The sequence below is a fragment of the Phaseolus vulgaris genome, chromosome 10 (assembly GCF_051622355.1).
Source record: "Phaseolus vulgaris cultivar YP4 chromosome 10, ASM5162235v1, whole genome shotgun sequence".
NCBI classification, from domain to species: Eukaryota; Viridiplantae; Streptophyta; class Magnoliopsida; order Fabales; family Fabaceae; genus Phaseolus; species Phaseolus vulgaris.
The window spans coordinates 9,643,145-9,655,930 of NC_143507.1; the positions used below are offsets into that span (position 1 = coordinate 9,643,145).

Below are 12,786 nucleotides of genomic sequence, written 5' to 3' on the forward strand. Positions count from 1 at the left end.
CTTATGCGAGGCGGGTTAGAAAAATAAGCTCGCAAATTCTATGCGGGGCGGGCCAACCCAACCCGCTTTGTGCGAGCCAAGTGCGGGGCGGGCCAGCCCGCATTGCCACCCCTACATGAGATTGAATTTTGTATGAGGTGGCAAGAGAAGGGGTTTTACAGAAATTAGTAAAGTTCAACATTTGTTTAGGATTTCTTCCATTTATGATATGCTTCAAAGGGAGTTTTACTTTCAACACAGGGATCGTTGACCAGAGCATCCCCCTCGTCCACATCTTCATCGATTGCACCTCCACTCCGTCAACCACCTGGACGACCCAACCGCACCTCTCGCAAAGCAGTTAGAGACAACCTGAAACCTTGCAGAATTGATTAATGAGAATGACACCATTCAATCTATGTCAAACCCCTCCACTTATTACCTTACACGACATCCAATTCAATGTGTCTCTGTTCTCTCTGTCATTGGGAGGAAGTTAACAAAAATAATCAATTTGAGTACTTTTTAAAAAATACATAAATAAAATTAATTTTTTAAAAAAATATTACACTAAATTGAATATTAAACCTAAACATAGGATAGGAATGAATAAGATAATTCTACCTAAAATTTATAATAATTAAATGCATTTTATTTTACTTGGTAAACTCCAAGTCAATAAGAATATATGGTGTTTACCATGTTGGGAACCATATCCAATTAAATATTTTATAATATATAATAAAAAAAATAGATGAAAAAAAATGAATGAATGAATATTGGTGTGAAGTGAAGAGGGAAAAGCATAGGCATAGAGGGCATGGGACCAAGCAACACTAGAGTCTCTGATTGGTCGCTATTGGGTTCAGTTTGGTTTTGTTTTTGTGAATTATTATTCACTGCAAAATCTGCTGCATTGCCAGTTCACGGAGGCCACCGTGCACGCGCATGCGTTCCTTCCTGTTCAATGTCTCCCGCGCCATCGTACGGTCACTGTTTGTCCATTTTCAAAAGAAACTATAGCCGTTGGAATGGAACCATGCACCAACTTATTGTATTCTTTACTGTTCCTGTTAGTTTTTATGCCTTAAAACACATTTTTAGTTTTTGGCTTCTTTCTTTATAAAAAAAGTTTCTTTTATTATTTTGATTCTCGTAAATTTTCTAATAATTTTCAGTTTTTATACTGTAAGTTCTTGTAAGATATTTTTGTATTCTTAAAACGATTAAAATATTTTATTTTAGTTCTTTCCACATTCATTTTAAGTTAGATAATTATTATTTAGAGATGTTAAATATTGATGTTATATAATAATATTCATTATGCAATGAATTTTCGTTCTAGTGGATTTTGATTTAAGAGTAATAACGTAATCTTTAATTGCAATTTTTAAACAAATTAAAAATGGACAACATGATTATAATTTTTTCAATTATTATATTTGACTTATTTCTATTGATCCTTCAAGCTCAAATATAAATTTCACTCACAATATATTCATAAATCAAATCCTAAATAACCATGAAAAGTTAACTTCATGTATAATCTTTTCATCGTATCAATATCTCAACAATGATATTAAATTTAAAGTAGAATAAAATAATCCTCTATTAACTAAAAACACAATTTTTTTTTACTCCATTTCAAACATTTAAATTATGTTCAAACAAAACATAAACGTTTAGAAAATAATAAAAAAACAGCAAGAGAGGGTTAAATTGTATTCTAAATTTATTTGCACCTTTTAGCAATTATTGTTTGATATTATGTAGTTAAAAGATATGTTTAATATTTGGTCACACAAATTAATAAGGATTTTCACAAACTTAGTTCGAAAAAATTTACCTTCTTAAATTAGTTACAAGAATAACATGCAATGTACATAGAGATGAATAAAAAGATTTATGCAATATTTTTATACTACTTCATATGATAGCACAAATTACACCTAATTATTGACCAACTAGTAAAGTACCACTAAAAAAACTATTGTTACAAAATACAAATGAGTATTCTTTTGGATTGAAGTCACTCATGATTGACCCCGTACAAGTCTGCTTTTAGATCGCAACCACTTTTGGCTGACCTCACCAAATATTTTTGACGCTTAGTCACTCTTGACTAAAGCCCTGAGTATTCTTTCAGATAACAACCATTCCTGACTTACCTCTTTTAAGTACTCTTTCAACAAGTCACTCCTGATTCAACCCATGTATTCTTTCAACAAGCCACTTTTGGCTTAAGATAAAGTAAATTGTCTCTGTGATCAACATATCACAAGGTTCCCTTATTAGAGAGGAGTTACTTCTTTCAACATTTACAAGATTAAGTTCTATTTCCTTGCTAAAGATGGAACACAAACTGTGTTCTTACAAAGCTTTATGGTGTAAAGAAAATCTAGCTGAGTTTTAGCACTTGCAAGTAACGAATCTTCTTGTTTTTCTTCTCTTCAAAACATGTTTTTATATAGACTTAAATAATGTATTAATTGCATTTCCTTTTTTGGTCGGTGAGTAGCTTTGAGAGTGTATTCTTTTTCTTCTATCATCTATCGAGCTTGAACGTTGAAAAACATTAAATGATCTCCATACAACATTAATTATTCTTCTCCTTTTCACACAATATCCTTGATACCTAGTAGTACTTCTCTTTCTCAATAGCATAACATTTTGCACCAAACTATGGTAAATGCATACCATACTGGACAAATAATTGGGTCATGGTTGAAACATGCTTGTGTGAGAATTGTTAGCGAGCATTGTAGCTTTAGCTTGAACTCCAAGAGATCTTAATGTTGAATTGTCTTAAGCACGATTTCTCTTGACAATATATGGTGAAGACATTCCTTGCACTACAAACTTAAGCTACAAAAATATTATGTATGTTTATGTTAGCTTAAGACTTGTTCGCATTTATCTTCTAATGCTCATCAACATCTGTAAGACAAAATGTCTACAAAGTGCTCTATTGTCTATCAGTTGCAAATTTTGCGCTTGCATGATCTGCTCTTTTTCTTGAGCGTCTCTCAAATGCAATTGCATCATCATGGTTCATGCTTTGTTGGTTTAAAAACTTAGTCAAAATCACAAGTTTGTTGTAATTTCGCTCTAACAACCTTACAAAGAAATTAAGCTAGTATGACCAAGTCACCTCACATCCATATCATCTACCATAAGGTTATATAAGAAAATATAAATAATTTCTCTTGTTTGTTAAGACTTGTTTTACTCAAGATTAAGTTTCCACTTTTTTTTTATCACAAATAAAAACTAAACTTGTACATATAAGACTTTGATTAATAATCTAAAAATACACTCAGATCCTAAACTAACATATATTCATCTTTTTCCTACAAGAACCACATGCAACACCTTAACCCTTAAGAAATCGGTTATTCACAAAATAAACTTAAGAAAAAAGTGTAAAGAAAAACTTACTCTAAAACGTATGAATGCTGTCTATTTTCTTATAGGATCTCTAGATAAGTGAGTTCTGATCAATGAAAGGATGAACATATCTTTTAGAAATTTAGAGAGAAAATAGGTTTTTTTTAAAAAAAATGATGATTTTTTTGAAATAAATTTTAAATAGTCAATCCTTTATATTTATAAATTTTTTACTCAAATATTAAAATATATATACTTCATCCCATTTACAAAACTTTCATTTTAAAACAATTTTACAAATAATATTTACGTGCTACTTCCAAAATATTTTTCAAATTTATAAAATAGATGTTATTTAAGTATTCTCAAATGAAGCTTATAAATCAAAACTATTAATTTTATACTATTAAGGAATAAAAAGATTTTGCAAGGACTAAAAGTAAAATTTATTCATTCATCAAAATCAATAATTATAACTTTTAGGAATGAAATACAGAAGAAAATTATAAATAAACTAAAAACGTTTTAAATTAGATATTTTTATTTCTAATAATGAATAGATTAGGTTGGAGTGTAAACATAAAAGAATATTCTTTAATTTCTTAAAAATTATCATTAAATAAATAAATAAAAAGTATCTGTGAAGTGGGCCAACCCAAACTGGTATTTGAAAATAATGGGTCCCTATCAGTAATCATAATCCACTTCCAGTGAAGGATATTCCACTTCTCACAACAAACAAAGGAAAAGAAACACACTCGCTTTCAGAAAGAGTGGGAGGCACGCGCAATTGATAATTCCAAACACGATCAAGGAAAACGGCTTGACCTTGATAAAAAAGAGAAAAAAAAAAGCACAGAAAAAACAGTGGGTCCCACCTTCAGTTTCTCTATCTTAACAATTATTATAATATTTATGATTAATATTTTAAAAAATAAATTAATATAATATTTTCTTTCAAATTAATATAAAATATTATCGCTCTTATTTATGATACAAATAATACATCACACTTTAAAGTCTACATTTAAGCTGTTGAAGGAGTGACGTAAATAATAAATATTACATTTAATTATGATAATGCTGTGATTAATTTATGAGTTGAGAATATTAGATCAAGAGCGTTATAATAATAATAACAGAGAAAATATAATATTTTAATAAATGAGAATATAAAACATGTCACAAATTTTACAGCAATTTGCATATTTTATTCTAAATTATTTATAATTATAATCAAAGATGATTAATTGTTGTAATATGTGTTTTATACGTCACATTTTACTTTCATAATTATCATTGTTATTTTTCTTTCATAATTTGTTTTACATTTTTAAAACTTTATATAAAGAAATATCTATTATTTATTCATAATGTGTTCTCTTTGTTTTTTTACTAACATTCAATAAAAAATAAAGAAAAAATATCCAAAAAAGAAAGTAAATGTTATTTAGTTTTAGAGAAATGAAAAAATGAACAAAATAAAATATCTGATCTGATTTTTTATTATTTATCTATTGCTATTATCTTATTTTAATTTTATTAAAAAATGACAGAACTAAGAAAAATCCTAAGAAGTAATACATTGATAATAAGAGGATGTTGAATTATAATAACAGCTCGCTTAAAATTGCTTCTACCATATTCTTTTGTTACAAACTCTTATATATATATATATATATATATATATATTATAACAATGATAATAATAATAATTTTAAAATTAAATAAAATATGATATTAAATTGATTGTAATAAATAAATATTAAATTAAAAAAATATAATAATAATAATTTATTTTATTTTTATTTTCATTACATAGTATGTTTGTTTTTCTTAATTTTTTAGTTATCTATTATTTATATGAATTCTATATATATATATATTCAAATATTACAATCTACTATTTTTTTTTAAACAAACATAGTATTATTAATAGATTTATTTTATTTTTAATTAATTAAATTATACTACTAAAAGGGAATTACATTTTTATTATAAAATAGCACAAAATTATTTATATGTAATTTTCTCCCACCCCCACCTAATGTTCCTGTCAATATTTTTTATTATTTTTACATTGGTATCAGTGCACATTATTTATTATAAGGTGCAATGAGTTACAGCCAAACAATATTTTTTATAATCATTTATGTGCATTTATTCATTTTATTACATTTAATATTATCAATTTATTATTTAAAATTTTAATTTCATGTATTGTTAATGTCAATTTTTGAAAGATAACTTTTTTAAATAATTCTGCAATAATCTATACTTTTAAAGTAGTTATACTAAAAGTAATTTTTTTTACAGATTTAAAATTGAGTAACACTGTAAAGTTTTTTATACTAAAAGTAATTTTTTTACTGATTTATAATTGAGTAACACTGTCAAATTTGTAACACTAACAGTAGAGTTTGATTAAATTCTTATTTCTTTATAGTTATGTAAAATAAGTGACATCATAAGTATTTGGTCAAAAACTTTCTTCTTTTATGCTATTGTTATTATATCTTTTTATAAAATAATAGTTATATAAAGAATTAAAAAATAATTTAACCAAAAATAAAATAATAATATTAAAAAAAGTAAAGCAAAAGCTTGTACCCACAGTTCATAACTATCACCACCAACAGCTACAGCAACACTTTATAGTGTGTGAGAGAGAATTATTTCTTCCTTCACTCTCACCATTTTTCAGTTTTAGAGAGAGAGAGAGAGAGTTGGTGTTAGATTTGTGGTTGAAGGAAATAGGAAGAAGGTGTGTTTGTTGTGGTTGTTGTTATTGGCTATGAAGTAGTGGGAACAAAGGAAAACAAACTCCATTATAATATTCTACAGTTTTCTCCTTCATTTCAATGCTGGGTTTGTATTTTGTCCCTTTTGTTTGGTTTTGTTTCTTCTTCTTTTCCCTTTTGTTTTATGAAACATAGATCCCTCTTTGTCTAAAAAAGAATGACTTGTAACTATTGGGTTTATTATGTGGATACTGTCATTTGTCAAAGAAATAGAAGAAAATGTGTGGTGTTCTTTCTTATTCTTATTCTTGCTCTTATTCTTATTATTTTCAATGTGTTAAGAGATTTGATTTTGTGGATTCATGTCTCTGAACAGATACCAATTTTTTCTATTTTTTTTTTAAAAGTGGGTTTTGATTGCTTATGCAGTTAGTGTTTTGATGCTTCAAGTAACTATGCAGTTTCCTGATCTGCTAGTCTCTCATTATTGATTTCAAGTTGGGAGTGGTTTTTTCCTGTTAAGGGTTTGAAATCTTGGTGCTTTTTAATGAATAATTTTCTGTATTCAAGCACCATCAAGCTCAATGACATTCCACTGCTCCACTACCAATTTATGATTTCTACTATGTGTCCCTTTTGCTTGTTGATTGTGACGCTTCAAGCAATTACCATTGTCTCTGGTTTTCTATATGTAGCATTTATTTGTTGGGTGTGCTTGTAGCTGTGCTCACTCACTGTAATATGTAAATTAGGATTGCTTGATTCGTTTATTGTTTGGCTCTGTGTTGTTTTGATGGCTGGTTTAAGACTTGTCTTGGTTATGTTCACCATGTTGTTGGTTGGTAAATAGTTGTTTATTTAATTTGAGAATGGAACTCTCAAGTTGAAGTAATGAAGCTACTGTTGAATGAACTTATGGTTTTCTTTGCAGGGACTTGCTAGGTTTAAGTCTTTGTGTGGTATTATGTGATATTGGGACATGGAGAGGGTTGCTGAGCCGAAGTTACTTCCTCGGAACTTGCCTATCCTTGTTGAGGTATCAAAAGCACACACATCTGCAGCAAGAGAGTCGGGTCAGAGACTTAATCGCCAGGAGGTTTCTGGTGCTGCTGGGATTTCACTTAGAGAAGTGAATCAATTGTCCAAAACAAGGGATGTGCATGTCCCTATTTCACATCTGGCCTCACTTAGAGAAGTGGCCCAGTTAACCAATGCTCGGATATATTTGGTACAAGAAGATATGGGATTTGATGCTCGATCCTCTGGGGAGTCCCTCACCTTTGAGCCCACCATGACATGGAAAGGAAAGGGCTCTTCGCCGGAAGATGTGGAGTTTGTGCCTGATGTTGAGACAATGAAGGAAAGCAGCTATTCAATTGAGGATGGTGGTCCAAGTTTATTTGCTGGTGCTAGTCATCCCCCAGAGCCTGTTGATACAGATCTTATGAGAACGGTTTATGTACCGATAGGTCAAAACAAATCAGAGGCTGGTTGCTTAATCAAGAACATGCCCTCAAAGGGCCCTTTTTTGGAAGATCTCTCAATTCGTGTTCCTGCAAAGAAACCGAGTCCAGCCGTTCTTTCCCCTGAACAAAGTCTAGTTGAAGAACTAAATGGCATAGGGAACTTGGCATTTCTGGGTCCTCGGGCATCACCGAATACTGAGAACTCTCTCCTACCTCCAGATGCTGAGGAAAAAGAATGTGTTTGGGATGCTTCTTTGCCTCCTAGTGGAAATGTCAGTCCACTTAGTAGTATTGATAGTACTGGTGTTGTCACTGCGATGAGCATTGTTAATAGTTGTGCTAGTACATATCGGAGTGATGCAATGACTAGTGATGGCATGCTTAGTTTAGATAGAAACTGTGATAGTACTAAAGGGAGTGTAAGGGGGGATTCACTGGAGAGTGCAAAAACTAGTGCTAGCCGGGCAAGTGATAGCAGTGGCCTCAGTGATGACAGCAACTGGAGCAACATAACTGGTAGTGCCAATAAGCCACACAAAGGAAATGATCCTAGGTGGAAGGCCATTCTTGCCATCAGATTACGGGATGGAATTCTGGGCATGAGTCATTTTAGATTACTCAAACGTCTAGGATGTGGTGACATTGGAAGTGTATATCTTTCAGAACTGAGTGGAACTCGGTGTTATTTTGCTATGAAAGTTATGGATAAGGCATCCCTAGCAAGCAGAAAGAAGCTGACTAGAGCACAGACAGAGAGGGAAATATTGCAGTTGCTGGACCATCCATTTCTACCAACTTTGTATACACATTTTGAGACTGACAGATTCTCGTGTTTGGTAATGGAATATTGTCCAGGCGGTGATCTGCACACTTTAAGGCAGAGGCAACCTGGGAAACATTTCTCAGAATATGCTGCTCGGTATGCTTTATGTTTTACTTAGTTGCTTTTCTTTACCTGAGTTCTTTGTTGTTAATTACTTTTGATCATGATAATTTTCTTTGATAATGTTTTCCTGTTCCTTAATCCTTTTGCATTTGGAGAGTTTGAGAAAAATAATTTCTTCAAAAGAAAGGGGGAATCAAGGATTTGTAACTAATTTTCTTTTTTACTTCCTTTTGATTTATTGTTTCTTAATTCATGATATGCTAAAAGGACACTCTGAAACTAATGCTTGCACTTTTTTTTTCTCGATTTTTATGAATTAGAGAACATTTTTTTTATTTGCTGTTTCTTTCTTGTCTTGCCTTTGTTGAGATAGAAGAATAATTTGGCTTATGCAACTGCATTGGTCATGTGTTTCCTGTGATTCCTTCACTAAACGAAGTACTTGGATATCTACTGCTAGTATCCCTCCCTTGAACAGTAGCCTCTCTGCAAGATATGAAGAAAGAATTGCTGCTTGTTATAGGTCTTCTATCTATGGTTGTCTTATTTACATCTTTGTGAAGTTTTGAATCGGTTGCTTCATTTCATTCAACCATGTTAAGTGTTCATGCCTCATAATTCATAATCAATGATGCAATAAAGATCTGATTAGGTTAAGTGCATCTAGTTTGCATGAAATATGCTCATGTGTCCATCTAGTATTGTTAGCTTTTTTATGCAGAACAATAGGTCTTCTTGCTTTAAAACTAGACATAATATTGAGGCGATCTGCCTTACATTTTGTTGTTTATCGTGCACACAAGTGGTCATCTTGTTCTTCATAGCATGCCTTTGCAGTTGAATAAATGCTTTTTGGGCACACAATCGCCATAAGGATTTACGTTTTCATTTTCTCTACATATAGCTTTTATGCTGCGGAGGTCCTACTTGCTCTTGAATATCTTCACATGCTTGGAGTGGTGTATAGAGACCTTAAACCCGAAAATGTGTTGGTCCGAGATGATGGTCACATAATGCTATCAGATTTTGATCTCTCCCTCAGATGTGCTGTGTCACCTACTCTTATTAGATCATCATATGACGGCGACCCTTCCAAAAGGGCTGGTGGTGCATTTTGTGTTCAACCTGCATGTATTGAGCCATCATCAGTGTGCATCCAACCTGCATGTTTCATTCCTCGGTTATTTCCTCAGAAAAACAAGAAGCTAAGGAAACCAAGAGCTGATCCTGGGTTGCCATCCAGCACCCTTCCAGAGCTTGTTGCTGAGCCTACTGCAGCTCGATCTATGTCCTTTGTTGGCACTCATGAGTACCTTGCCCCTGAAATTATCAAAGGAGAAGGTCATGGAAGTGCAGTTGATTGGTGGACTTTTGGAATTTTCTTGCATGAGCTATTATATGGTAAAACCCCTTTCAAAGGGTCAGGCAACCGTGCTACACTTTTCAATGTAGTAGGTCAGCAGCTCAGGTTTCCCGAATCACCTGCAACCAGTTATGCCAGCAGGGATCTGATCCGTGGCTTGCTAGTGAAGGAGCCACAGCATCGTCTAGGGGTTAAAAGGGGTGCAACCGAGATCAAGCAGCATCCCTTCTTTGAAGGAGTGAACTGGGCATTGATTAGGTGTAGCACGCCGCCAGAAGTGCCGAGACCAGTCGAAAATGAACTACCAGGGAAGGTTGGACCAGCTGAAAATACTGTTGGGGTTGGCACTGGCAGTACTAGTAAGAGGATAGTTGGTACTACTGACAACATGAAGTCTGGGGGTAAATATCTGGACTTCGAGTTCTTTTAGTTCAGATTCCTCAATCTGCTTTTTATTGTATTCTCCATTCTTAGTCATTTTCATGGGTGCTGCCCAGCATTACCATGTTATTTCAGCTTACCTGCCTTGTAGTGAAAGTCCATTTCAGTTGGAAATATGATACCTTAAGTTTAGATTAGGTTCTTCTCCAGTTCTCCTTGTCTGATCCCTCAATTCTTATGGATAATCCATAATGTAGTGTTTTTATACAGAATTTTAATACTTCTCAGGAAAATTATAATCCTTTTTACATTTTTGGGTAAGATTTGTGATGTTATCAGGATTCAGGTGCAGCTGATGACATTGTTGTGTGCTGTTCCTTCATTTTGTCAGTTAACATAGAATGCTCTTAGAACAATGATTAAGAATAACATATTAGTCTTTAACTACTTTTATTTAATTTAATGATACTTTTCGTACAATACCTTGACATGAATTACGTCTAATTCTTGGTTACACCATCATAACATGTACTTTTTGTTTATGAAAACAGCATTTAAGGAAGCATATCAAAAGATTAGTAAAATTTATTGCACTTAATTGCTTTTGTTAATGAAATTAATTATTTTGTTTATAAATGAGAACGATGAGGTAGTTCTCTAGTTGGAGTTTGCTTTGCCGAGAGAATCATGCAAATGATATAATTCCAAATATCTACTGAAATCTGGTGAAATCTGGTGAGTTAAATGGGGTCAAGAGGATTTTAAACTAAAAATGTTATCCTGCAAAATTCCCCCCTCACAATTACTGTTGTATTGTGAAAAACAACCTTCAATCTAATGCATTGTTTTTCACAGAGTGAATACATATATTTCCATTGTAGTCTTCTAATTTTCATATGTGTAGAACTCAACAAATGCAAGATAAAAGTATGAAATCATGGAATGAAGAATTGTTGAAATGAAGATTGTTCAAGAATTCACAAAAAGCAAAATGAGGACCACATTAGACATAACAGGCTTTCCATTACAATGATATAATCACTACTTTTCATGGTTTGTTTTTGGTCCCCCTCTACAACATTTGTGCTGCATGTGTGATAGATTCTTTGCTTGGGGATGAAAGGGGACTTGTCAATATAATGTATTCTTTTTATAGCCTTGTCACAATTTGCTCATGCCCCATTATTTCTCTCTATGGTCCTTTAATGAAAACATAGATGTTTCTGAAAGCTGCAACAGGACTTGTTGATGACAATGACAATACCATAACAAACCTAGACTGGAGTCAAGGTATGTTTGAATGGAGAAGGAGAAAAAACAGGAAAAAAACAGATAACTTTTCATTTTTAAAATAGAAAAAAATTGTAATTTTGTATGATGATGAAACAAACATGAATGGTTGGAAAACTATATGATATTTGTTTAAGTTTATTTTCCTTATTTTACAATGGGAGTATTCTCTGTCTTTTATCCTTCAGATCCTCACTAACAAGATCCTCACTAACAGATGAGATAACTTTATTTTATTTATGTTTGTATTTTCTGTAATTGGTTTTGATCTTCAAATAATTTTTTTTATCCTCTTAAATTAAAATTTTTTATTTTAGTCCCCTAATATTAACTTTGAAGAATTAAAAATAAATTTTGAAAATAACATTTTAGTTCTTTAAATTTAGTGTGTATTAAAATCATATTTTCAGAAATATAAGGAACTACAATACAAGTGAATTCTTTTAAAATTTGAGATACCAAAAATAAGTTTATTCTAAATTTTAGGGATTAAAAACTCTATTAAAAACATCTTTCAATAACAAGTGATGAAACTCAAAACTTCAAAACACACAATATTTCAAAGATGTGATGGATTTTGATATTATTTCAGGAGAGTAGAACAATAAAAGAAAAACATGAGGAAAGAGTAATTTATTTTAAGAGAACGTTTTCTTCCTCCACTTTCCTACTTTCTTCTCCCACCCATGGCATAACTATAATGCATTTCCTAATATATTTTAAGTTTGTTATTTCTTAAAGTTTGTAATTATTGTTTCAATAGTAGTTTATATTAGGTAATTTGAAATAATTCTTTTAAAGTAATATTTCGAATTAGATCATTTGAAACTTATTTCAGATGCCATATTTACACAATCCGAAATATTTATAGCTTTTGTAATCTATAATATAGTTTAGATTGTATATAACATAAAATCATATTTTAAATTTTGAATTATGTAATTTTTAATTGATTATGAAGTTTTATAATAGAAACACATTGATTATGAGAAGGAAGAAAAAAATTATGAGGGTGAAAAAAAAAGTAACCTTGCAATAATTGCCATAATACATCAACTTCCAAAAGAGAATAAAATTTCCGATTGAGTATGTTTTTCTCAAGTGTCTTATACTGTTTAATAACTTTTTAATTAGATTTTTTATCTTTAAATTTATGGTTGGATTGATTTTTGTGTGTTATAAATCATATATTAATATAAGTTTATTTAATACCGTATTATATACTTTTACAATATACGAAATAAAAAAATCTGCATGAAATAGTTGATGACGTAAAAATTTATATAACATAGC

At 31.3% G+C, this 12,786-nt stretch overlaps 1 protein-coding gene across 3 annotated transcripts; it reads left to right on the forward strand.

Moving 5' to 3' along the window:
- Positions 1-5,974: 5,974 nt before the first annotated feature.
- Positions 5,975-10,524, forward strand: LOC137818469 (serine/threonine-protein kinase D6PKL1). Of its 3 annotated transcripts, none has more exons than XM_068621918.2 (3): positions 5,975-6,234; positions 7,039-8,492; positions 9,364-10,524. In XM_068621918.2, the coding sequence occupies exons 2-3, from the start codon at positions 7,087-7,089 to the stop codon at positions 10,250-10,252; spliced, it is 2,295 nt and encodes a 764-aa protein (XP_068478019.1). In that variant the 5' UTR covers positions 5,975-6,234; positions 7,039-7,086; the 3' UTR covers positions 10,253-10,524. The 3 variants fall into 3 exon arrangements, with proteins under 3 accessions (XP_068478019.1, XP_068478020.1, XP_068478022.1); XM_068621919.2 differs by having other exon boundaries at positions 6,003-6,130; XM_068621921.2 differs by having other exon boundaries at positions 6,227-6,388.
- Positions 10,525-12,786: the final 2,262 nt, after the last annotated feature.

Bases quoted from the DNA above. Each gene is read 5' to 3' on its own strand.
- LOC137818469 (XM_068621918.2), top strand. From the start codon at position 7,087: ATGGAGAGGGTTGCTGAGCCGAAGTTACTTCCTCGGAACTTGCCTATC. The intron at 8,493-9,363 runs GTATGCTTTATG...CTCTACATATAG, and splicing joins TTCTCAGAATATGCTGCTCG to CTTTTATGCTGCGGAGGTCC.